General features: G+C 42.8%; 1 protein-coding gene across 4 annotated transcripts in view; it reads right to left on the bottom strand.

Moving 5' to 3' along the window:
- The window catches only part of SELP (selectin P), a 40,061-nt gene that overhangs the window by 5,019 nt on the left and 10,199 nt on the right, over positions 1-24,843 (bottom strand). For 3 of the 4 annotated variants that reach the window (XM_035010863.1, XM_035010865.1, XM_035010866.1), the window contains exons 2-13: positions 23,634-23,724; positions 21,630-22,016; positions 17,939-18,046; positions 17,082-17,267; positions 16,363-16,548; positions 15,586-15,771; positions 13,957-14,142; positions 11,215-11,400; positions 9,008-9,193; positions 3,173-3,358; positions 1,715-1,927; positions 502-687 (exon numbers count right to left, since the gene is read on the bottom strand). In XM_035010863.1, the coding sequence (XP_034866754.1) occupies positions 502-687; positions 1,715-1,927; positions 3,173-3,358; positions 9,008-9,193; positions 11,215-11,400; positions 13,957-14,142; positions 15,586-15,771; positions 16,363-16,548; positions 17,082-17,267; positions 17,939-18,046; positions 21,630-22,016; positions 23,634-23,724 (2,287 nt within the window). The remainder of the gene's footprint in view (positions 1-501; positions 688-1,714; positions 1,928-3,172; positions 3,359-9,007; positions 9,194-11,214; positions 11,401-13,956; positions 14,143-15,585; positions 15,772-16,362; positions 16,549-17,081; positions 17,268-17,938; positions 18,047-21,629; positions 22,017-23,633; positions 23,725-24,843) is intronic. The other variant, XM_035010864.1, reaches the window with a different exon arrangement.

Here is a 24,843-nt window from a genome sequence, read left to right as displayed (position 1 = left end):
AACAAAATTCTTCTGAGATAATAAATTAGGAATCTGTGAAATAAACTCCGGTTAAAAATGTTCTCATTTGACACATCTGAGCTCTCATAAAGGAGGGATGATTCCCTACACAGAGTCACTGAATTTAATTCCCACTGCTCGGTGGAAGGCAAGGATTTATCATGAAACATTTATTAACACAGGGAAACCCAGTGATGGAAAGCGAGACCACTGTCAGAAATACACAAAAAGGAAACACTGATTTTGTTACATTCCTTTTTTTTTTAAAGATTTTATTTATTTATTTGACAGAGAGACACAGCGAGAGAGGGAACACAAGCAGGGGGAGTGGGAGAAGGAGAAGCAGGCTTCCCACGGAGCAGGGAGCCTGATGCGGGGTTCAATCCCAGGACCCTGGAATCATGACCTGAGCCAAAGGCAGACGCTTAACGACTGAGCCACCCAGGCGCCCCAGTTACATTCCTTATAAAAGTGACTTCCTAACCCATATTGAAAATATACCTTGGCAGGCTGGCATGGGAGTTGACCACTGGCCGTTCTCTTGGCATGCTGTTCTCGCTGAACCATTAAGTAACTGGCCCTCTGGACAATGGAAGCTACAGGTTGATCCATAGCTGAAATTTCCCCAGGGGTTGGAGCAGTTCATCATGCCTGGCTCAATAACATGCAGCTCTGAGCATTTGACCACTGCAGAAAAAAAGAATGCAGGAAAACTAGACATGTAGAATGAAAGTGACAGAGATTATGGTTTCATTTGTAACCTGGCTAGCATTGCCAGCAGATGAGGTAGAATGTAAAACATCAGAAAGGAGATGAGCCACTTCTGACATTCACACCAACTCCTCCAACATTGCACATACTACGATGTCCACTCAAAGAACATTAGCCAAAGAACTAGGAGGGGCACAGAGCAACATTCAAAAGAGACCTACTAATGGCTTGATCAATCTTACCTATAAAAATACTGTTTTCAAAATTTCACTTCTCAAAAATATTACTGTTCTAAGTGTTATTATGACTACCACTGGTAAATAGCTGGCATGTCAGCACGTGTTTATTAAAATACTTAATAATTGTTCAGCATAACTGCTTCTGGAAGTTTGAAGGAAGTAGAGACTGCCACCCTCTTTAAACTTTCCTTCGGGGAACTTTAGGTTATTGTCCCTAATTTGCAGATAGGAAACTAAAGCTCGGGAAACTAACTCAAATAAATATTATTGAGCAATAGCGACATTTGCAAAGCACTGCTCTGGTCTTCATGGGGAATACAAAGATGGAAGAGACATAGTACTTCATGTATGGGGTGATAGCCCTTCCAGAGGTATCATGCATGGCGTATCTTTTTAGTTAGGTTTCCATTATGAAAATATGGGATGTTTACACTATCACATAATTAATGGAATTGCAACTTGTATTTCACAATTCTTATAGTTGGTTTTATGTTTGGCATGCTTGTTTTTTCACACATTTGGACATTTGCAAATGTTTCCTTCTTTATGTCTTTGAGACCAGGGAGTTCTCTTGTGACATAGCAGGGGGAGAAGTGACATGCCTGTGGCACATTACTTCTAACTGGGATTGGTGTAGATTTCATGGGGAGCTGACATGTGAAGAAGTCACTGGGGTTGCATGGGATTTCAACAGGCAGGTACAACCGTGAGCGTGGGGGCCAGGTGGAAGATAGCATCAGAACTGCCTGTTCCTTTCACATTACCTCTGCATGCCGGAGTTCCTGCTGTCCATTGTCCTGAAGGTCTGCATTTGAGAGCACTGTCTCCCATGAGTGTGAATCCAGCTTTGCATCCAAAGTAACAAGTGGTATTCAAACCAAAGGTTCCCAGAGGATGCCTACAGGACACTGTTCCTTGCCCTGGAGTGATGAGGGCTGGGCATCGAACCTCTGAAGTACGAGCTGGTACTATGCCTGCTGTGAAAACGTGTTTCCATTTAGAGAGCTCCCAATAAAAGGAGCATAATGGAGTTAAGACTGACATGGAATAACTGCCTTCCACTCTTCTTGTAATAAGGGAGGCTCTAGAAATAGCCTCTCAAGGAAGTTAAGGAAAATTATTAATCTCAGGTATGGAAAACCAGATGAGAAAAAGAAGTACTTAAAAATATCGTTGGAGAGGGGTGCCTGGGTGGCTCAGTCAGTTAAGCATCTGACTGTTGATTTCAGCTCAGGTCATGAGATCGAGCCCCACGATGAGCTCCACGCTGGGCGTGGAGCCTGCTTAAGATTCTCTCTCTCCCTCTCCCTCTGCCCCTTCTACCACCCTGCTCATGCACTTTTTTTCGTCTCTCTCTCCCTTAAAAAAAATATATCCTTGGAGAGATAATTCTCTAGACCAGAGGAAGAATGGGGAGTGGGGCATGATGTCAATGTTACCAATATTTAAAAACAAAACAAAACAAAACAGAAATTTAAGAGTCGGTGCAGAAATGTAAGAAATTCAGTAGAAAGCAAAATATGCATAGGTCAATTGCTTGCCCTTGCTGGTTTGCTGGTCAGCATGAAATGCAAGGTGTGCATGATGGCACTGGCTTTGTCACTAACTTCCCATGTAGCAGAAAGATGCTCATTGACCTTTCTAAAACCTCAGTTCCTTGATTTGAGAAACTGGATCAGTGACTCCACCCTTTGTACTTCTCCTGGCAATGAAGCAATGGAGACCATTTAATCAACCCAGTAAAGGTCTCTGAGAAAAAGAGGCCAAAATTATGAAAGAAAGTTTCTGCTTAAGAATCACTATATCTTGGGGCACCTGGGTGGCTCAGTAAATCGTCTGCCTTCGGCTCAGGTCATGATCCGGGGGTCCTGGGATTGAGCTCTGAGTCGGGCTCTCTGCTCAGGGGGAAGCCGGCTTCTCCCTCTTCCTCTGCCCCTCTCCCCACTCGTGCTCTCTCTCTCTCTCATAAATAAAATCTTAAAAGAGTTAATATATTTTTTATTCACAAAAATAAGTCCTGTCACTCCTTATAAATTTTTAAATCCATAGGCTGTGTTTCCTAGATTCCAATAGAGAACCCATTTTAAAATAAGAGAGAGAGCTTTCACAGTAATAACATTATAATGCATACCTGTCACATAGTAAGAGCTTATATAAGTGTTTGTTATTTTTGAGGACATTTCCGGGAGAAGAGCTGTCTCAGTGAGTGTATACGATTATACCTTCGCAGGTTGGTGGAGGTGCTGTCCATTTTCCAGAAGCTGTGCATTCAACATTATTGGGTCCCTCCAGCTTAAAGCCCTTGTTACAGGAGAAATGACAGGTGGAGCCAACCCTGAATTCCTTATGGGTGTCAGAACAAGCCAGGCTTCCCCACTCTGGAGCAAATAATTCTGGGCACTGGATGGCTGGAGAGTCAAAGAAATTATATCACAATCTTCAGGTTTATTCAGAAGCCAGGTTTACACTGAAATCATTCATTCATGGATCCAACAATTATTTATTGAGCACCTACTATGTCAGGTATTTTGCTAGGCAGCAGGTATTCCACAATAAATAAGATCATCTCCTACAGTGGCAGGGGAAAGGTTGGTGGGCTCACAGATGAAAGCATAGGTAGAAGTTACAAAAATGAAGAAGTCAAGGATTTAAGCAGTCATACTTGAGAACCCACAATTTCATCCTCTTCTCTATGTACCTGTGCTTCAGACACCACACCTCCATGGCTCTCGCTCTCCTGTCTGGATGGGTGTGGTCCAGGATTCCACTTCCGCCCTTCCTCCTGCCTACAACTACTTCCTCTTAGATAGCCTGCCATCTCCTCAAACTCAACACATCTAAAAATGCAATGACCATCTTCTGTTCTAAACTATTTCCTCCATTTGGATCCCTGGGCTTTTTTTTAATGCCACAGTTCCCCAGCACAGGAAAGCTGAAAACCTCCTGGTCAAGCTAGATTAGTCCCTGGAAATTCCCTGAACTGACTTCATGTGTACTTGCCTCTGGTTCTTGGCCCATGCTGCCCTGAATTTCTTTCTGTTTTCACTGAAAAAAATCCTACCCATCCCATTGGATCTAACTGAACACAGCCTTTGTAGAGCCTCTGCTGATCACTGCAGCCCGAAGGCTTCTCCTCTGAACACATCAGTTTTTTGTTTGAACTCATACGCTGTCTTACCACCTGCCATATTTTCCCTCACCTACTGGATGGAATGCTTCTAAAATCCAATAGCCAAGGGTGCCTGGCTGGCTCAGTTGGAAGACCATGTGGCTTTTGATCTTGGGGTTATGAGTTCGGGACCCACACGGGGCATAGAGATTACTTATATTAAAAAAAATACCCTAAAAAATCCCAAGAGCCATAAAGCTTTGTGTCTTTCACAGTTCACACTGCCGGGTCTCAAGAAGTGGTACTCAGCAATCATTTGATAAGTGGGTGAATAAATGAATTTTTAATTTAATCAACCATTTACCTCAAAAATTTTTAGAAATTATTGCAGTTATTTATTTCTGTTAGGATCCTATCTTTGTCTCCATTAAATTCTCTGATATAAGACTATTATTTATCATCAAATATTTGACAAACTGAGTAACTATTCTTTCTTTAAGCCCAAGCTCTTGAACGCCTTGGTCAAGTCAGGCTCATTTTGCTTAGCAATTTTGCCTTTAAAACAAAACAAAACAGGACCTCTTGGTCTTATGTGGTACCTCATGGAAAAGTGATATTTCTGGCCCTTACATATTGGCCCAAGTGTTTTTCAGTGACAGGCTATTTGTGAAGAGATTGTGGCTCCTTATTGCATGAATCCATTCAAATAACCAAAGTAACATACTGAATTTCAGTTTAGAATGCTCAAATTTTTGAGTAATTAATAATAAATCTAACTCTGGCAGATAAATTTCACTTACCAAACATTTATTAAATATGTCTATCAGTGTAAATCATAGACATTAAATCCTCTGTGAACATTTTCACTAAAACAACTTTTTTAGAATCTCTCAGGATTTTATATTTAAGCCCAAGAAAATGTATGTCAGCTGCAGGACAGTGGGGACCTTGTCAGCTCTTCCCAACACTACATCCCAGGGAATAGGGCCTGGCACCTAGTAGAGGTTCTAAAATGTTTGTCAAATGAACGAACAAGTTAGTGAGCACAATTTAATTTAGATGCATTCTAATGAGTGTGTTTATGTCTGAAAAGAAATAAGAGAAATTACTGTTTGAAAAAACTGACCCATGTGACCTTTAGTATAAAAAGAATTACTGCAGCATTAAATCCTCTTGGGGGCTATTGCTTTGATCTCAATTTTGTCAGTCTTGTTCTGCCAAGATTATAGACACAGGTTTTTGTTTTGTTTTGTTTTATTTTGTATATGAAATTCTCTGAACCCTCTTAGGTAAGAATTAACCTTATCCAAACAAAGGTCTCTGTATAACTTTAAGGATTTGACTTTGAACCAAGTAAGAAAGTATGTTTTCCTGCCTGAGAGGCAGCCTTGATGAGGTACACAGAAGCCTAACCCCAATCTGGCATATGGTGGGTGCTCAGCGGACATGGCTGAATTACATTTGTGAGCTTGCTGAGGAAGCTGCTGGAATGGACAGGACTAGGGCAGACGTAGAGGAAAAGATTTTTACCAGGGAGTGACCTCTTGGGTAACTTGAAAAATACTCATATTCTTAAGCCTACTGTAAAACTTCACCAAAACCTGAGTAATTAATTACAAGAATAGAAAACTAGTAAGAATTGCTTTTATCACATGCTTAGTACTATGTTTGTGGGCTTCCAAGGCAGTGCTGTCTATCATAATGACCTTCATTGATGTTTTTCTGTAATCCATGAAGTAAGTGTGTATGATTGCATGTAAATTCATGAATCGTTGGGTTCCCTGGCAGTCTGTCATCAGCTGACAGCAGATTGGTTTATATTATTTTAAATAGATTTAGTAAATTCTTCCCTATATCTTTGTATTATCTTTTTACTTAAGTTAGATATAATTTTTGTCAAGAAACTTTTGGAAAGAAAATACAGTATAAATAATAAATTTCTAAACTCAAACTTTAGAAATAAAGACTAGGTCCTCCCATGGAGTCAGAGAAATGTTGGAGGAGTGGAGGAAAAAAACAGAGATGTGAGCCAGGCCAGAGTTTAGAGGGTAAGAGTGTGCTATCTTACAGGACTTGGATGAGCAGGGACATGGCAGAAGAGCAGAGCTAAGACTGGGACTTGGAACAAGGACCCTCCTTACCCCACTAACATGAGGCTGGTCACTAGGAATTGGGTCCAGTGGCCAAATGTGGTCTCCAGGATGTCAATAACAAAGTGATTAGGGGAGCAGTAATATCAGTCAAGATAGTGGCCCAACAGTTGGGGGCATAAAGGTCATAGCAAGCAGAGATAAGTAATTCAGGAAAGGACTTCAGGTCCTGGAGGAGAAAGGCAGTGAGGAGACTGGGATATTAGGAAGCGCCCAAGTCCCAAAGGGCCCAGGGACTGGTGTGTTCTCATAATTTTTTTTTAAGATTTTATTTATTTATTCATGAGAGACAGAGAGAGAGAGAGAGAGGCAGAGGGAGAAGCAGGCTCCCAAGGAGCAGGGAGCCCGATGCAGGACTCGATCCCAGGATGCTGGGATCATGACCTGAGCCGAAGGCAGACGCTTAACCATCTGAGCCACCCAGGCGCCCGGGACTGGTGTGTTCTAACTAAAAAGGAAATATCTGTGGAACCACACAAAAATGAGATCTCTCATTGCACTCTGAAGTGGGAGACCGAGTGCTCCATCTGCCATGCTGTCTGGCTAACTCAGTGGCCCTCAAGCCCCTCTGATACGTAGCCTAGACTCCACAAAACTCTATGCAAAAATCAGGGTTCTGGGGTCAATGCTGAAGGTTAAAACTTTATGGATTCAAGCATGTAGAAAAGAAAAGGAACGATTTGCCTAAATCCAGAGAATAAATTTGGAGGGTGAAGGGGAAAGCATGACACAAAAACCAGAGCTCAAGATCAGGCTCAGACAAGGCTGCCGGTACTGAGGCCTGCAGTTGGCTAAAGCTGCCACCCACCGACGGGACTGGTTCTAGGCCCTGGGCGGGGCTGGCCTGCACCGTGGGAGGCAAATGCCTCCTCTTGTGGAGAAGAGGGGCCTGGCAGGGGGTGAGGGGAAACAGGGGTTTTGGAGATCACAGGTGTAACAACCATATTCGTTGCATACGTGATTTAAAATTTTAGTGAGATAATTCTTAGGCATTTTTTATTCTTTAGCCTTAATTCAGAATGTGGGAAAACAGAGCTTATGGTAAATGTCGCTGGAATAAATGAACGAGTGAATGAGAAATAAGTGGGGAAGCATGAGCCCTTGGTGTTATTCCCCATAGTGTTCTAAATTTCTCAGGTGCCTGTAGTATAGCTTTCGGACAGCAGATGGCAGCATTCTACGTCTTCAACCTCAGAATTCTTGACCAGAAGAGAGAGCTCAGACATGAGCACATCCACTCCTCTCCTTTTGAAATCTAGAAAACTGAAGCCCACACGGTGTGATGTGACTTAGATGGCCCAGGACTTTGGGGAAGAGCAATACAGGTCTCTCAGTAGTAATCTAGCACTCACTCCCCAAGAAGGAACAAACAATATTTCAGCTTTTTTTTCATACAACACTAATAGATTTCTATCAACACATTCTCTCGTCTGACCATCAGGCATTGCCATTTCTGAAGTTCATTTCAGCCCTTAGAACGGCAGCCTGGCCCCCTGGCCAGTGGAAGAGAGCACAATTACAGACTGGGGATTTAGGGACACCGCCGCTGGGTGGCAATGCAGTGTCATGGTGACAACACTAGCCTAGAATCAGGTGAGACCCAAGACCCGGGTTGGAGTCCAGCTCCACACTTCCCAGCTATTTGGCCTTTGCCTGCTATGGATCCTCTCAAAGCCTCCATTTCCTCGTCTTTAAAATGGGATCATAACATAACATAATAAAATAAAATTAAAAAATAAATTTTATTGAAATAAATATAAAAAATAAAATAAAATAAAAAATAAAATGGGGGAAATAAAAAAAATAAAGGGGATCATAACCATGTTCACGGTTGTCGTGTGGATAGGATGAGATTCTGTCTACGAAATAGCTGGTACTTATCACACAAGCCATAAACATTCGTTGTTAGTGCTGGTCTTCTTATTACTGAGTACACTGAACAATAAATTGGACCGATGGTGCCTTTTGAAAGTAAATGTGAGCTATGAATTAATTACTTCAGTAAACTATTTTAGAGCACACTAAACAGGAGGGACTGTGTTATGTTAGCCAGATGTTTGGGGGAGACAAAGATAGATAGGATCCGGCTCCTGCCTTTGAGGGTCCTGCAATTCATGGTCACCAGGGTTTGTGCTTGAGTAAATTTAACCAGTAAATGGTACGCTGCAGCTGAGCAAGTATTTGTCACACAGCCACTTCCATCTAGTTGCTGCAGGGGATACAAAGATGAAGAAGGCATGGCTCCTGCCCTGGAAGACCTCCTAGTCCACATGCGAAGCAGAGCCAGGAGAGACATGCCCGAGTAGCTTACGAGGTCCTCGAGGGGTGGAGGTGATATCACATCCATCCCCGCATTAGCTCAGAGCCTGGGGTTTAGCAGTGCTCAGTGAAGGTAAATGTAGGAAGGAATAAAGAGCCAGTGGAAAAACACTTTAAAGAAGTTAAAGTCCCAGTGACATAGCTGAGCTTCATCACTTACTAAGGGTGTGAATTGCAACAGGTTACTTAACCTCCCTGAGCCTCTGCTTTCTCATCTGGGAAATGGACATGACATTGCCTTTCCCCATTATTTCAGAATGGTGGCAAACATCAAATGTCACAGTGATATTAAAGCACTTTATGAAATTGTGAAATGTTTAAAGTTATAGGAATATGCAGAAAGCAAGACAGAAATTACCATGCTTTGTGGAGAGTGTGTTTCCTTTAGCTTAGGAACAGTTTTACATGAATCCCTGGTGATCCTTCCTTCTTTCATATTATCTGAGAAGCCGTAAGAAAGGACAGACCCACAATCCTACCTTCACATATTGGTGGGGAACCTGTCCAATGTCCAGATGGAGTACAATCCAATATTTGTGGTCCAGATAAAGAGAATCCTTCATCACAGGCGAATTGGCATGTGGACTTATGACCGGAATTCCCAAGAGGCTGGACACAGGTCATTGTTCCATTCCAAGGGCTTAGCAGAGGTGTGCAGGGAATGGCTACAATGGGCATGGTAGAGAGAGGAGAGATGGGGTCATTCTAGAACACAGCAACCTGAAATCAGTGTGTGTGTGCATGCATGCGTGCACACACATGCTTAATCCATAAGGGCAGCATTTGGTTAGAAGTGGTCCTTTGAATTTCATGCTGCTTTCTCACCAGTTAGAGGTCACGGATATATACAATAGCAGCAACTAACAGTTGATTGGCATCCTGAAACCTTCACCCACAAAGAGCTTTAAAGGTCATTTTAAAAGGGAGCTGGTGCTTTGGAAAGATAGCATTTCAGGTGTCCCTGGACAGGCATGGAAGTGGCTGCTTCCTTGACACCTTCAGAAACAGACTTAATGACCTTGCCAGAAAACAGTGACAAATGTGTTCCTTACCAGCAATGTGTCTCTAGACCTTTCTGAACTTCAGTTGCTTCATGTATGAAATGGGAAAGATAACACTCCTTGCTTAGCAGAGATCCTCAGTTATATAAAATAATAAGTTAAATAATATGTAAAAATTAAATTTAAAAATATTTTTAAAATCATGGACATGTGGTAGGCACGTAACGTAACTGGCCATCTGCAAATGCTCTTCCCATCAATGTCATCCTATGGTGACCAGCCCCAACGACTCTACTTCTTCACTTATAGAAAAGGTAAATTAGATCTCATGGTTCTTTACCACAGTTTATACATACAGAGTTTGAGATGCTAGGGGACTTACTTGGGTTGGAGATCATGCTCTGAGACGTGGGACAAGTCACTTAACTTCTCGGAGCCTCAATATCTTCACTTTTAAAATGTGGAGAATGGCATTGCATAGCTCCCAAAATTTTTACAAGAGTCAAAAGCAAAAACACTCTGTATGTAAGTGTTAATAGCTGTTGAGATGTCCCTCTGCCATTTAATGAAACTATAATGCCCAGATTCAACATGTTGACATTAAAAAGTGAAGACTATGAGAATGCATGGTTTAGGGGTTTCTTCATCACTGTTTGGTTTGACTGACTAGTGTATGGCTTCAGACCAGAGTCAGTGACAGTAGGGCTGAACCCAGGGCCATTCTTTAGCCACTGACCTCAACTGCTTGAGGTTCCAAGAGTATTTTTTATACCTTTCTATTCCCTTTACCCCCTCCCCTCTCCATCTATGTTCCCCTCAACCTGATCAACTTCTCCAAAGACCTAGTCATTTTCTCCCACCTGAAACATCTTTCTGTAGTGTGTATGTGTGTGTGGTGGGAAAGAGGAGAGGAGACAAGTCAAGAAGCCTGTAACCTGTAAGGACAAATTGGGAGGGTCTTGGTGCCATGGAATGCGTTTCCAGCTCTTTTGTGGTCTTGCCTTCTGATAGCTGGGGTTATGATAGCTGCATATCAGAAGGCAACAAGGCAAAGAGGACATTGAAGAGGGAAATTGATAACACCCTCTCAGAAGTCTTACAACAGCGAGCGGGTTGCAAGCCTCTCGGCACCTTCCTGCTCAGCCCACATTTGGGTATTTCACTTGATGCTCACCCAGCAACAAGAGGAGAAAGTTCAGTCAGAGTAAACAAAGAGCTAAAAGCAGAAGGGAACTGGAAGGTCACAGGAAGTCGTGGTGAGTACTGACCTCCTTGTAGTGAGACACCCACAGGCAGGACAGTATAGGGCAGTGAACTATAACTGATTACTGTGATAGAATTCTGTGGAAGAATTCTAGTCACTGTGATAAGCCTCCTCAAGGATTCTGAGTTTTTCCCCAAAACTGCATGAACTTTGTAATATCTCCAGGCTCCTGTGTAGCCAGGATTAAAGCTGAGAAGGCAAGGTTTCAAGCCTCACTCTGGTCTTTCCAGACCTTGCCTGGAAGGTATATTCAACCCCAGCACCTGCATTGGGAATCAATGGGTTACAGGATGAAAGTGTTTATTAATTTCCAGTCCATTTCAAGCTTCTGGCCCCTAGACAGTCACCACCACTAGCATATAGCCTTTTAAAATAGAGCCTACAATGGATTTCAAAGATGACTGGAAAGAATTCACTTTACCTTGGCATTCTGGAGGAGGAGCGCTCCAGTTGCCGGAACCCAAGCACTGCAGCACGCTTGCTCCCACCAGGTGTAAGCCTTCATTGCAGGTGAAGCTGCAGGTTGATTGGTACCTAAAGGCACCAAATGGGTGGGAGCAGTTCACCTGGGCCTTGTTTGGAGCTGGAAGATCATGGCACTGCAGAGCTAAAAGGTGAGGAAGTAAAGAAGTAAGGGAGTGAGGACAGAGTAACACACAAGTACTCATTAATTTTGACCCCTCAACCCTTTCTAGTGCCAAGAACAGGCATTTCTGAATGGGGCATGTTTAAACTGGGGGATGAGAAAAGCATCCATCACAATAGCACATGAAGAATTTTATAAGGAAAATTCTAAGCCATTGTTAAACATTTTGACAATATGCATGAATAATTTTTCAAGATCATATTGTTAGACCCAAGAATGTATGCTAAGAATGTAATCACGATGCTTATCAAAAAATCAATTCAGAGATTTTTTTTTATGAAGACATTATTTGTAAGAGCAAAATATTGAAAATAAATACAAATGCCACTAATCAGAGGCTGAAAATAAATTATGGTGGATCAATGAAAGGAACACTAAAGGTCACTAAAAATGATATATTTCACCTTGAAAAGATATGGGAGGTGTCTCAATGTACAATGTTCGGTGAAAAAGCAGACTAAAAATTATATATATGCTATGATCTCAATCATATAAAATAGATGGTCATAGAGAGAGGACAGGTGCATTCTGATATGTTAAGTCTTTTCTCATCTTAAAAATGTGAACAGTAATTGTGATTACCTTATGGAGTTAGACTATAAAGTGTTCAATAAATAGTATCTGCTGGTGAAAGCAGCAGCAGTTCTAGTGGTGGCAGATAGTGGTAATACTATTAAAAGTACGCATGAGTTGCAGACCCTGATCTCACCGTCACAGCAGAAAACACCTGGGAAGCCTGGCAAGGGACTTACTGAGGCCATATCCGGGGAAGCTTAAGAGAGTACCCAATTATCTCTGGGGTGTGATAAGACATTTACGTGCCTGAAGACAAGAATGGCCCCAGTGGTCTCTTAAGATCCCTCCCTCCCTTTGAGCACAGCAAAGGGCTCTTTTGTGTCTGTCTCCTCTCAGACCATAAATTCACAACACATCCCATTACCCTCACCATCATGGTGCATGGTCATCTACTCCCTCACTGCCTCATTTTTGGGTTGATTTTTCCATTTTTTTAACCGTGGTAGAGTACACACAGTATAAAATTTACCATTTACCACTTGACTATTTTTAAGTGCACAGTTCACCGACATAAAGTACACTCATCTTGCTGTGCAGCCATCACCACCAACCAGCGGTAGAACATCTGTCATCGTCTCACACTGAAACTCTATACTCCTTAAACAGGAACTCCACATCCTCCTCCTCCCAGCCCTTTGCAACCTCCATTCTACTTTCTGTCTCTATGATTTTGACTACGCTAGGGACCTCATATGAGTGCACTCATCCCTTATCCTTATCCGTCTTTTACGACTGGCTTGTTTCACTTAGCATAATGTCCCTGAGGTTCATCCATGTTGTAACATGTTAGAATCTCCTTCTTTTTTTAAGGTGAAATAATATTCCATTGTATATATCAACCACATTTGGCTTATCCGTTCATCCACTGAGGGACACTTGGGTTGCTTCCACATTTTAACTATTATAAATAATGCTGCTATGGACATGGGTGTACAAATCTTTTTCCCTCCTTGCAACCCTGCTTTCAAATTACTGCCTCATTTTTAAATCGGGGTATACTTAGATCCAGGGGATTCTCATAACTTGCCTGGGGATCCCAGTAAATAGCAACATGAAATGTCAATGTTGCATCTCTGGGACATGACTTCTGTGTGGGGTACCCCTTGTAAAAATAATAATCCTAGTGACTTCCCTATGCCTTTGTTCTTCTGTAAGAGCAAAATATGGAAAACATGAACTATTAAAAGAAGATTACTTTGTAAAATCAGATCACAGACATAGGATTTATAAGGTAATGTTATAATACATTTTTACATACATTTGTTTTTTTTTTTTAAAGATTTTATTTATTTGACAGAGAGAGACACAGTAAGAGAGGGAACACAAGCAGGGGGAGTGGGAGAGGGAGAAGCAGGCTTCCCACTGAGCAGGGAGCCCAATGTGGGCCTCAATCCCAGGACTCTGGGATCATGATCTGAGCTGAAGGCAGATGCTTAACGACTGAGCCACTCAGGCGCCCCATGTTTTACATATGTTTGTAAAACTCGTAGCAGTTTTAAGCTCGCTTTTACACACATTAATTCACAACCACGAATGAGGCCCGTAGGCAAGGCAGATAATAATACTTCCATTTTACAGGAGACACTGAACTTCAGAGAGACCAAAAGCTTGTTGCCAGGAAATGACAGAAATAGACTAAATGCCTTGCCCATTACTCTTCTACCATCCCACATTGTTCCTCATGCATCATTCCTTCCTCCCAACCCCTGTCTCCTTCACGCCAACCCACTCCATCAATCAGGGCGATCTTCATCTTGAGTTCTAATATGCTGTAATGGATGTGTGCTCTGCTCACCATTTCATCCCTAGGGCCAGCACAAAGGGCCTGGCACTAGTGGTTCTTAGTGAATGTCTGATGAATAAATGACTTACTTCTAAATGCAGGTGTGATGCCTTTAATAAACTGAGAGACACAGAAGGAACGTTCCAATGTCACAGTACCTTGACACACTGGGGCTGGCGCTGTCCACCGTCCCAGGTCAGTACACTGGACTAGGTCAGCTCCTTCCAGCCTGAAACCCTCAGCACAATGGAAGCTACAGCTGGTGTTGTCCTGAAATGCTCTCGAGGATGGGGAACAATCCATGCTTCCATGAACAGGACTCTCCAGCGGCCCACAGGCAATGGCTAAATGGAGACAATTGTCATCTGAAACTGGGTAATGGAAGGGCTCAGTTCCTTCTCAGAAGAGCCTCTCAAGAGATGCATCTTTCCTAGCCATATTATCAGCATGTTCAGAACACTGAATCCTCCCTTTTCCAAAATGGAATCTGCCCAGAACATCTTCCTATGCCCTTTTTGCCTGGATCATTCACCTGCCCTTGGACTTCAGCTTAGACGTCACTGTCCTTAGGAAGCCTTCCCTGCCCACCGCAGCTCAGGCGTAGGGACTCCTTTAGTGTGCTCCCCATCCCCCCGGCACCTGCAGACACTATTGTAGCACTGCCCCTTGGACCACAGTCTCCTTGAGGTTGGGCTCAGTCATTCCTAGTTGTATCCCAGGGCCTGGCAGTGATTGGTATTAAATATTTACTGGTAATATTTGTGGAATTGGATCTGGAAAGAATTGATATAGAATAGGCTGGACTTTTAAGGAAAAGGCTGGACTAATACAGCTTATCATTGACACACTGTTACCTAGGCTTATAAAATGATCCTGAATGGGCCATATCTCTGAAACACAGGATGTCATTGTCATCAGACTTCACTTGCCAAGTGAGTGCAGCCCAAGGAGAATTCCTGCACAAAATTAATCCCTGAGTGACCTCAGTTCTGATGAAGTCTGGTTTCCTCATGCACTTCCTTGATAAAGCATTTCGTCTCCAGACTATTCCTGGTGGTTTTTTTTTTTTTTTTTTTCAGAGTATAAAGACCTCCCGTTATACCCTGGGCTTAGACCTCTGGTTTTTACAGAATCGGGACCTCTAAGAACCAAAGATCCTCTAGTGCTTGTTCTCTCTTCCTTTACAGATGAGAAAAGTGAGGTTCAGAAATGTTGTTACTTCCCCAAGGTCTTATATCTGGACAGTAGCAGAGCTAGGCTTGTGATCAAATCTCCTGGGCACTCGCTGATCCAATCTTCAATTTCCTGGCTCCCCGATCCCCCTTTCTGCCTAATAAGCTGAGGGTATGAGGCAACTGCACAGAATTCAGCTTTGTGCTCTTGTGCAACCGTCAGAGTCACCTCCAAAGACTACAATGGGGAATCCCCCTCCTTGTCCTAATCGCCACCGTTCTGACTTCCTCTCAAGTAGAGGACTTGTCCCACAGCTTTTATTGCCAGTGAGGCAGGAAGGGAAAAAAAGAGATAGAAACTGAATGCCCAGTCCAATGCTAGCTACTTTACACATGCAATTTCATTGTGTACTTTTTATATCCTTCATTCTCACAAAAGGACCTGGGAATTCTTAGCTCATTTCATGGGTGAGGAAACCGTGCCTCCTGGAGGTTGGATAACCTGTTCCAGTGTCAGAGTCTGGAGGAGGCCATCCTGAGGTGAAGAGCCCCTGATCTTTCCACGGTGCCATGACCCTTCCTGGGTGGAAGGGAGCAACTAAAGGAAACTCCTACCCTCACAGGCTGGTGAGGGTGCGGTCCATTGGCCAGAGCCAGTGCAGCGGAGTGAGGCCCAGCCCCTCACTTGATAGCCAGGTTCGCATTCAAATTTGCAGCTGGAGCCATAAGCAAACACAGCGAGGGGATGAACACAGTCCATGGATCCCTTGCCAGGGGCTTCCAGGAGCGGACACTGCACAGCTGGAGAGAACAACCAAGGAGAGAGAGAGAAAGATACTGACGAAGGAGAAAACCAGGCCCATGGCCAGAAGGCACTGATAAAACCACCTCAGGAAATCCAGGTGGAGCTAGGAATCTGTAAGGGTCAGAGACCCTCATGATGTTTGTCCAGACTTGGAGGACCAGTCCACAGGGTGACCTTAATCTTAAAAAAAAAAAAAAGGAGTCTTCCAAGGTTTTTGTAATATCCTCTCTTCCCTTTACCTCCATAAACCTGTCCTGGTAGGTCTTCTACTTACAGACATAGATGCCATTGTTTCCTTCTTGTGTGAAATTTATGAATGGGGCCCATTCTCAAACTGTTCAAGGATGTGAGTTTGGGAGAAGGGAGGACTTCTAAATTTAGTCTGTAGTGAAATCAGCCTCTTGTTTTCCTGGCGCCTGACATTCTTTTCCTATCCCAGATGTACCCAATGTACTGGGTGTCAGGTGGAAGGGGGGTCACGTTGTGGTGGTTCAGGCCAACTTCTCCATAGCTGGCCAGTCATCTGTACTCACAGCAAGAACTGGGCACAGTGGACATTATGCATCTCCAACCCCCCGGAAACTCACCTTCACACACTGGGGCTGCGGCTGTCCACAGCCCCGAGGCCGTGCACTGCACCACCTCTGACCCAACTAATGCAAACCCCTCTTCACAGCTAAAGCGGCAGCTGGACCCATACTGGAATGCTTCAGCAGAGTGTGGGCAGGTCACGCTTCCTCGCTCAGGAGTCCTCAGGGGTGGGCACTGGACAGCTACAAACAACCACAGAGCAATGGTGTGAGCCCGTGGGTTATGCCCAGCACCTGGGAAACCTCAGGATGCTATAGCAGCTATCGATAACCTTCCCTAAGTGATGGGCAAGGTGATACACCTGGTTGGTTAGATGGCACTTTTCAGTAGCGGGTTCAAAAGATCCAAACATCCTCATTGTTCATTTACTTTTTAAAGAAGCAAGGTAAAATGATCAAATTAACAATACTCAGCCCTAAGTCCTTATTATTATACTCTGCTTGCTTTGCAATTAATAAAGGGAGAAAGGACCTGTCTCTCTTTGTGATGCTTTTGCCTGAGAATCAAGAACTACGCTGATTACCTCACTCTATAGATAGAAAACATCATGAAAAGCAAAATTAGCGTTACTCTCATTGATGGGTAATAGTAAAAATCAGAATTCCCCATCTAATGTGGATCCTCATGCTTTCTCATGTGTTTTAATGGAGAAAGGTTGTTTTCCCCCTCTGAAACCGTAGTTGTCAGTGAGGATAGAAAGAATAGGGTTTCATACCTATACATTGTGGTGGCTCATTCGTCCAGGTTCCAGAAGCCAAGCATTCCAGCTTGCTGGGTCCATTCAATTCGTACCCTTCAGAGCAGTGGAAACTGCACTCTGAATTGAAAGAGAAGCTTCCCAGAGGGTGGCTGCAGTTCATGAATATATGCTGAGGGAGATCAAAACCCCCACACTCTCTGACTGTGGGGACAAAATATTGATTTTTCTTTTCATTGCAGATTTAAAGACCATGTCAGTTTTGCTAGAAGTTGGAAGCTATTTGTATAACCCTCTTAACCCTGTCTTTCTTTTTCTTTTTTTATTTTTTTTTTAAGATTTTATTTATTTTTTAGAGAGCGAGCGAGAGAGAAACAGCATGAGAGGGGCGAGGGTCAGAGGGAGAAGCAGGCTCCCCGCTGAGCCGGGAGCCCGATGTGGGACTCGATCCCAGGACCCTGGGATCATGACCTGAGCCGAAGGCAGACGCTTAACCATCTGAGCCACCCAGGCGCCCTAACCCTGTCTTTCTGGGCTGCTAACCCAACCTGGTCATCTTTACTTGCTGCCTTTGTATTAGCTACATCTTGGGAAATGATCAATCTTTCACTGGTTTTTATTTCAAATGAGCAAAATCAGCTTTTGTTTTGCTTCGTTTATGTTCTTTGGATTTTATGAACAAATGTTCCAAGAATGAAATGTTTTACCCAGAGCGTGTGTCTTGGGACAGTTGGAGTGGGGCAGACTGACAGACCATGGAGAGGGCCAGGGCTAGCCTTTACTCACTGGAGAGTCTTCAACATGATTTGCTTCCTGACACCACCTCCAGCACAAGACCAATGGCCACAACAATAACCACAAAATAATGGCCTCACCATATTCACATTCTGGTCCATAGAATCCAGGGAAGCAGGAGCAGGTGTAGTTCCCGATGGTCTCAATGCACTCTCCTTGCGTGCTACAGGATGTGTCCTGGCAGGAGGCTGCATGCATACAGAAGGATCAGAATCATGGGCATTCCCGGGAGGTGGGAAGAAAAGCTGGATTCTTCCCCAAGCCACAGACTCAGCCCCACTCAGATAAGATTGAGCCAGCCAAACAACAGAAAATGACCATGTCCTCTTGGGGTGCCAGCCTGGTCCCCATGAAGGACATTGTAGGAGCCCCACCAGAGTGTTGCATGGCTTCCACCTTAGGCTGAGTTGAGTGTTGCCTAAGGAGGGATTGCTATGTGTGGCACAGAGAGACAAAGAGTCACCAATGGATGTGAGACAGAGAAACTCCTCTATGTGGCACAAAATAGGTTGTGACTTTTAACCCAGAATGTTCTAGAGTTCTATTATTACAGAAGCCCCTATGACAGAGAGTAGAGCATAAAGATTAGGAATCAGATGTGGGCGGTCACACATATGTGATCAGAATCATGGCTCTCCTGCCTACTATTATGGGACCTCAGACAAGTTACTTCTCTGAGGCCAACCTGCCCAAGATCAGGGCCAAAGCCCTTCCACCTTTTGTTCATTTCAAATCTGTACCCAACACCACATGGTGGAGGAGCAGAGGAACCAAATGAGATGCTTAAGACTTCCCCATGGTACAGGACAGTCTCATGAAGAGGTGTTTCGCAGGTCCAAATATGCCAGGCTTAGTTGTGGAGAGCATGATGGCCAGCCAGGCCCTTCTCAGTAAGTCTGAATGGAGAGGGGCTGGGGTTTCTTTCCTGCAAGAGACTTTTTGGAGATGGATCTGTGCACTATGCACCTGATGGAGGGTTAGCATTAGAATTGATAATATTGAAAGCACTGAGAACATTTTTACTGATGAGGTCATAGCTGGGGGTAAGGTCTGAGGCTAGACTATTTTCTGGTAGTGTTTCCTCTGCACTAAGCCCTGGCCACACATGGTCCACTTTGGGGTCCATTATAAGAGGAAATTCATATGTTACATAGAGGGTTATATTAGATGACCTCTACATTCCCTCTCAACTCTGAGATGCTACAATCTAAAAGTCATGCAGATTCTGCAGGAGGACGTTCTTGAGGCAGCCAGCAAGTTTGGTGAAGCTGCATGGGGCTACTGGGAAGGGTTTCAAGTAATGGGAAGATGCAGAAGGAGCAGTAGCCTAGAGATAGACTTTGGTCCACGTCTTCCATCCTATCACCTTGACCCCACCAGTGTCTTCCACCAGCGATACCTGTCTGCCCTATGCTTTCAGAGCATATGCATTTTGTTCTGATTGTAGCTTCCTCAGGATCTCAGAATGTTAGACATGAAAAAACAGTCAAAGTCTACAGTCTCCACTTTAGGGTTTCAAGCAGGTTAGTAACTTGTCTATACCTTTGAATCCCCAGGAAAGGACATAATGTTGATTCACTGAATGAATCTTTTTTTTTTTTTTTTTTGGCTAGACTGTTCCGAGGTCTAACAAATCCTGACATTTAGAGAATTGGTCCCACTTAATTTCTTGTTGTAGTCTACATATCTATTTCTCATCCATCTCCCACAGAGAGTTGATGGTTCCCTACACCCTTTACATCTTGGGTGGCAAAATGCCACTCAGTGATAGTGGCTGCCAAGGGTGTTGCGTTGGTGGACATGAGAACTGACTGTGCTCCAGTGAAATTGCAACAATTAACGATGTCCACTATTGTTGCAGGTTAGAGGAGTGGCATCAGCGTCGTGCATGCCAGGAGTAATCCCTTTTCTTCCTTGTGACGTTTTGCAAGTTTTATTGGGGAAAACGGTCTTGCAGATATGGATGTTGAAGGTTGGGCAGGGAGGGGAAGCAGTGGCATACTGGAAACATCGACTGGCAACCAAGATAATCTTCCAGGGACCGTTCCAGGGAGGCATAACCCAGGGAGTGTCGGGATTTGACGGGGAGGGCAGCAGGATGCACTAATATTCTGGTAATGTCCATCCTGGCCTACAAAGAACAGGTCCTGATTTTTTAAATTAATGAATTTGTTTGTTTATTTATAAATTATTTATAAAATGAGACCCGAATACATGACAATGCATTTATGGATATGTTTTCTCTCAGATAGGAGGCTTGAGTGAGGAGAGAGAGAGAAAGTAGAGGAAAGTGGAGGAAGAGCTCTGAGGGGAGGTGTTTATATAATTTAAAGAATTTATTTATTTATTTTTTACTTTATTTTGTTTTTTATGTTCAAATAGCCAGCATATGGTACATCGTTAGTTTTTGATGTAGTGTTTAACGATTCATTAGTTGGGTAAAACACCCAGTGTTCATCACCACACATGCCCTCCTTAATAGCCATCACCTAGTTAGCCCATCCCCCCACCCTCTCCCTTCTGTAACCCTCAGTTTGGTTCCCAGAGTCCAGAGTCTCTCATGGTTTGTCTCCCCCTCTGATTTCTTCCCATTCAGTTTTCCCTCCCTTCCCCTGTGGTCCTCTGTGCTATTCCTTATGCTCCACATAAGGAGTGAAACCATATGATAATTGTCTTTCTCTGCTTGACTTATTTCACTTAGCATAATCCCCTCCAGTTCCATCCATGTTGATTTTAGAACATACATAGCAGAGTGTGGCATCTGTAAGATGATTTATGAAAGAAGAAGCTTCAGAGTACTCAGGACTGTCTTGCCCAGGGCCGTCAAGTCTCTCTCTAGCCACAGTGTTTGTGCACTACATGGGGCAGGAGGGGCTCCTCTATGTGAGAAGCGGCATCAGAAAGATGGAACAAGCACATGAGTACAGGAAGACCAAGCTTCCATGCATGTCTGCTTACTTGGGAACTGCTTGCTTCATTGAGAAGCAAATACCCTCCCAGTTACCTCTTCCCTTTCCTCACACCCCGAACCTCTCCCAAAGTCCATCACACCTCAACACAGGTTGTTGTTGAAGGGAATCTAAAGCATTTGTGATTCTTGGTCATGTTCTCATGGTGTCTCATGAGAATGTAGAGCAGAGAGTACAGTAGCATTTGTGGCTAAAAAACACCAACTTTGGATCATGAGTTTGAAACCAACTCCACCATCAAGTAGCTTAGAATCTTGAGCAGATCCCTTACTAGCCTGAGCCTTTGTCTCATCAGTGAGATGAGAGTACTAGAGGACCCAGTTGATGAGGTTCTCCCAAGGACTAGACGAAACTGATACGAAATAGACTCCTGACCCACGAACTAACAGCAATGCCTGCACCATACTGACGAGCAGTAAGTATTAGTTACAGCTGTGTCTCCTGGGGGCAGGGTCAAGCTACCTTTCAACTTCTACTAGGGCAGAGTGGTGCAAAAAAGCTCTGGACATAAATTTTAGGAAACCAAAACTTTCTGAGCATCTACATCATCAGTTATGAAATGAAGAAGATGGGTCAGATGATCGTAAAATTATCGTAAAATTCTGGTTTCAAAAATCCAGTTTTCTCTAATCCTGATCTTATATTCTTCAAGGTGCTCAGTAACACTGCTTGATTGTAGTTTATTCTTTGTTCTCACATCCCTGACTTTGTGACTCAACGTTACCGACACAGTGGCTATATTAATGAACCAGGGAAGTTATTTGTTTTAAACAGACAATCTTCAGAGTAGAGAAGATCCTACCTGTATAGCATAGTGCCCGCTTCCTTTTCCCGCAGGGCTCATCATTCCACTTGCCAGGGGCCAACACACTCTTGATGTAGATCTCCACACAGTCCTGGTTGTTCTTCTTGTTGTTGGGCTCATTGTCAGCCCAGTTCTCAGCCTCTTCGGTGAGAGGCTTTTTGGTTCCCACCCAGGTCCATTTATCATTGATCTTCCGGATCCCAATCCAGTAGTAAGAGCTGTAGTAAGGTATGACATCATTAAGGTAAGCAATTTCTTTTTTATTCTGGATGGCCACTAAATCCGTGTAGTGCTTCTGGCAGAATACCCGAGAATGGTTCCATGAATATGCTTTCGTGCTGTAATTATAGGTCCATGCTGCCACTTCTTTCTGCTTTATTAATTCTGAGTAAAGGAGAGTGAATGCCAGGTTAGCATCCCTAACCAGAAGGATTCTGTGAGCATAAATACACTTCTATATAGTCAGATGAGCTTCTGACTGGAAAACAAATACTTAAAACATGACTCTTTTATGTCTAATCTAGTTGTTTTAAGGAAGAAGAGTAGTTTCCATCTTTCACCTAAAAATATATATGTGAAGTCAGAATAGGAAATTGTACTCTGAGGATCCTTAGTATTAGAGATTTGAAATCATAATGGTAACAGAGTTGGGTCGTCTAATCTTCTCCTCCTTTTATAAATGGAAGAGACATATTAATTAATTCGCCCAATTTAAATGACACATAAAATGTCTTGGTGGCTGCTTTGAATCTACAGGTTCTGCCTCTTCACATGGAAAATAAGATGCTCTATGATCTGGAGTCTAGCTGCTGGCCCAGCCTCATCACCCACCATATTTACCTTCTTAGCAAAACAGACTCCCACTTTGTATCTTTGCAATGCTCTTCCTGCTATTCTGGCTGCCCTCCCCACATATGCCTTGTAAATTTTCTTCACCCTACTTTTCATGACTTGCCCAGGTAGGCTTGCCGCTCCTTTCTCCAGGCTCCCACTGCACCTCATCTCTGCTTCCACCTCCCTTATCACTGGGTATTGGAATGTCTCTTCCTGTGACATGGTAAGATGCTAGATTGTGAATCCTGATAGTGGTCTGTTTTTATCTCTGGGTCCTTCACACCAAACACAGAGCTTGGCACTTAACAGGTGTTCAGTAAATACTTGTTGAGCGAAAGACAACATGTTTGTGGCGGAGACAGGTTACAAATCAAATCTCCTGATCTGCAATCTTACACTCATTCCACCTCTTGACTATTTCTCTTTGTTAAATTACGCTGTGTCCTCCATTTCCGCTCACTCACTTGTTAAAACAAGCCTTTTGAAGACATGTTTGTGATATTAAATGAAATAAAGTATGTGCCCTTCAAAAGTGTAAGGCGCACTCTGATGGAAGATACTGTTTTTGTAGCCAGTGGGAACTCACCCGGGCCAGAAGAGGCCAGATCCCATGTGAAGAAGTGTACAATGCAAGCAATCAGACCTGGAAGTGGCTCTCTTTCCTGTTTATAGAGTCTTTTTCCTATTCAACCCTGACCTCTACTGCCCACATGAGGGTCATTTATGTTTGTCTCTCCCTCACTGACACCTCTATTGAATTGCTTTGCCCTAAAACTTTATTCTGGAGTCACCAGGGCTGCATTATTGACCTCCATGGAGTTGAGGCAGTTTTGCCTTAATCTGCCTCTTCCTCCATAATAAAATATTCAAAACTATATTTTACAATTGCTAATAAATTTTACAATTTACTATATATATATATAGTATGCTAAGACATTTTTGTGGGTCCGTAACGGTACTGTGGACCAGTGCCCGCTGTGTCTAATAGATAATTGGTCCTGGAGATGTCCGTTTCAGTTTGTCCAGAGTTTTCCAGCAATGTGATGGTGTTGGGTGGGGAGAGTATTCCCATGCCTCATAACAACTGACTACCATCCTTAAATTCTCCTACTTGGAGAAGGTCCCCTCATTACTCAGGCCCAGATGAAGGGTTAACATAAATTTTACCAAAGATCAGGGCACTGAAGCAAAGGAGTTGGACAGTTCTGAAGATCACTCTCTGAAATCTCCAGTTCCAGATGGCTTTTAGGCACCTGGCCTGAAACAAGAAAAGAAAACTTCTTTTTAGCATTGATGTGAAATCAATGGGGCCAAAAAAACTCTTGTTAATCATCATTATATTGAGTCATAATCCTCCCTGTTTCCATCAGTATGGAGGTTCAAGCCCTCTGCTTCATTCTTATTTCTCACTGCTCTGTTCTGAGTTGTACCCTGAACCAACACCGAGGACAGAATTTGTTTCTTACCGAGGACAGAATTTGTTTCTTCTTTCATTCGACAAATATTTGTCAAGTAACTACTTTGTGCAACTAATATTTTTTGTTTATGAAACACTTTGTAATAAACACATAAGAAAAATATTGTCATTATTATTATGCAATAATCTCCCTTTAAGAACTAGTATGCCATACCCCCGAATACTAGGAAGTTGCATGCAAACTCTCTGACTGACCTATACTTTGATGCACTGGGCATCAGTGAATTGTCCTGTGCTATGCCATCTACTCTGTATTATTGATCTATGTTTTATCTTCTTGCTTGACAATTTCAGCCTATGTCCACAATATTATTCAATATTTAATATATATGCAAAGTACATATATATTTTAATACATATAATAAACTTATTCCCTTTGGATCAATAGCAAGTATTATTTCTAATGAGTTCCCTTCTGTTGGGATTTCATCAAATCTGTTAACATTTTAAAAATGTTTTAGGCAAATAAATTCCAGGAATACTCATCTTGTGCAACTCCTTCCTGTCACACATGAAAGAACTGAAGGTTGGGGAGTCTAAAATCACATGTGCTTTCAGGAAATTCAATCTTTTAAATTTTGATTTATTACCTTTTTTGTAAAGAAGTAAGATGTAGTGATCAAGTAAAGACTTTAAGCTTAAAATTGTATTATATTAGGTTACAATTCTGCAGAGGAAGTGGAATAGAAATGGGTATTAAAGGAGAGAAAACAAATAATATAAAATTTCCTATTATCCGGAACTTAGTTATGTTTTTTTTTTTTAAGTGATGAGGGTTATTAGATCACTATAGCATTTAATTCCACTGGAATGAATATTAAGAAATGATGTGACATTTATTGTAAAAGGCTATTCTTTACAATGTATTGGACATCCCATCTTTTATTAGTTTTAAAACTT

This window comes from Mirounga leonina, unplaced genomic scaffold (assembly GCF_011800145.1).
Source record: "Mirounga leonina isolate KUSES-001 unplaced genomic scaffold, KU_Mleo_1.0 Mir_154, whole genome shotgun sequence".
Lineage (NCBI taxonomy): Eukaryota > Metazoa > Chordata > Mammalia > Carnivora > Phocidae > Mirounga > Mirounga leonina.
Note: the sequence above shows the minus strand (reverse complement) of the source record. Positions and strands in the feature narration are given on the sequence as shown.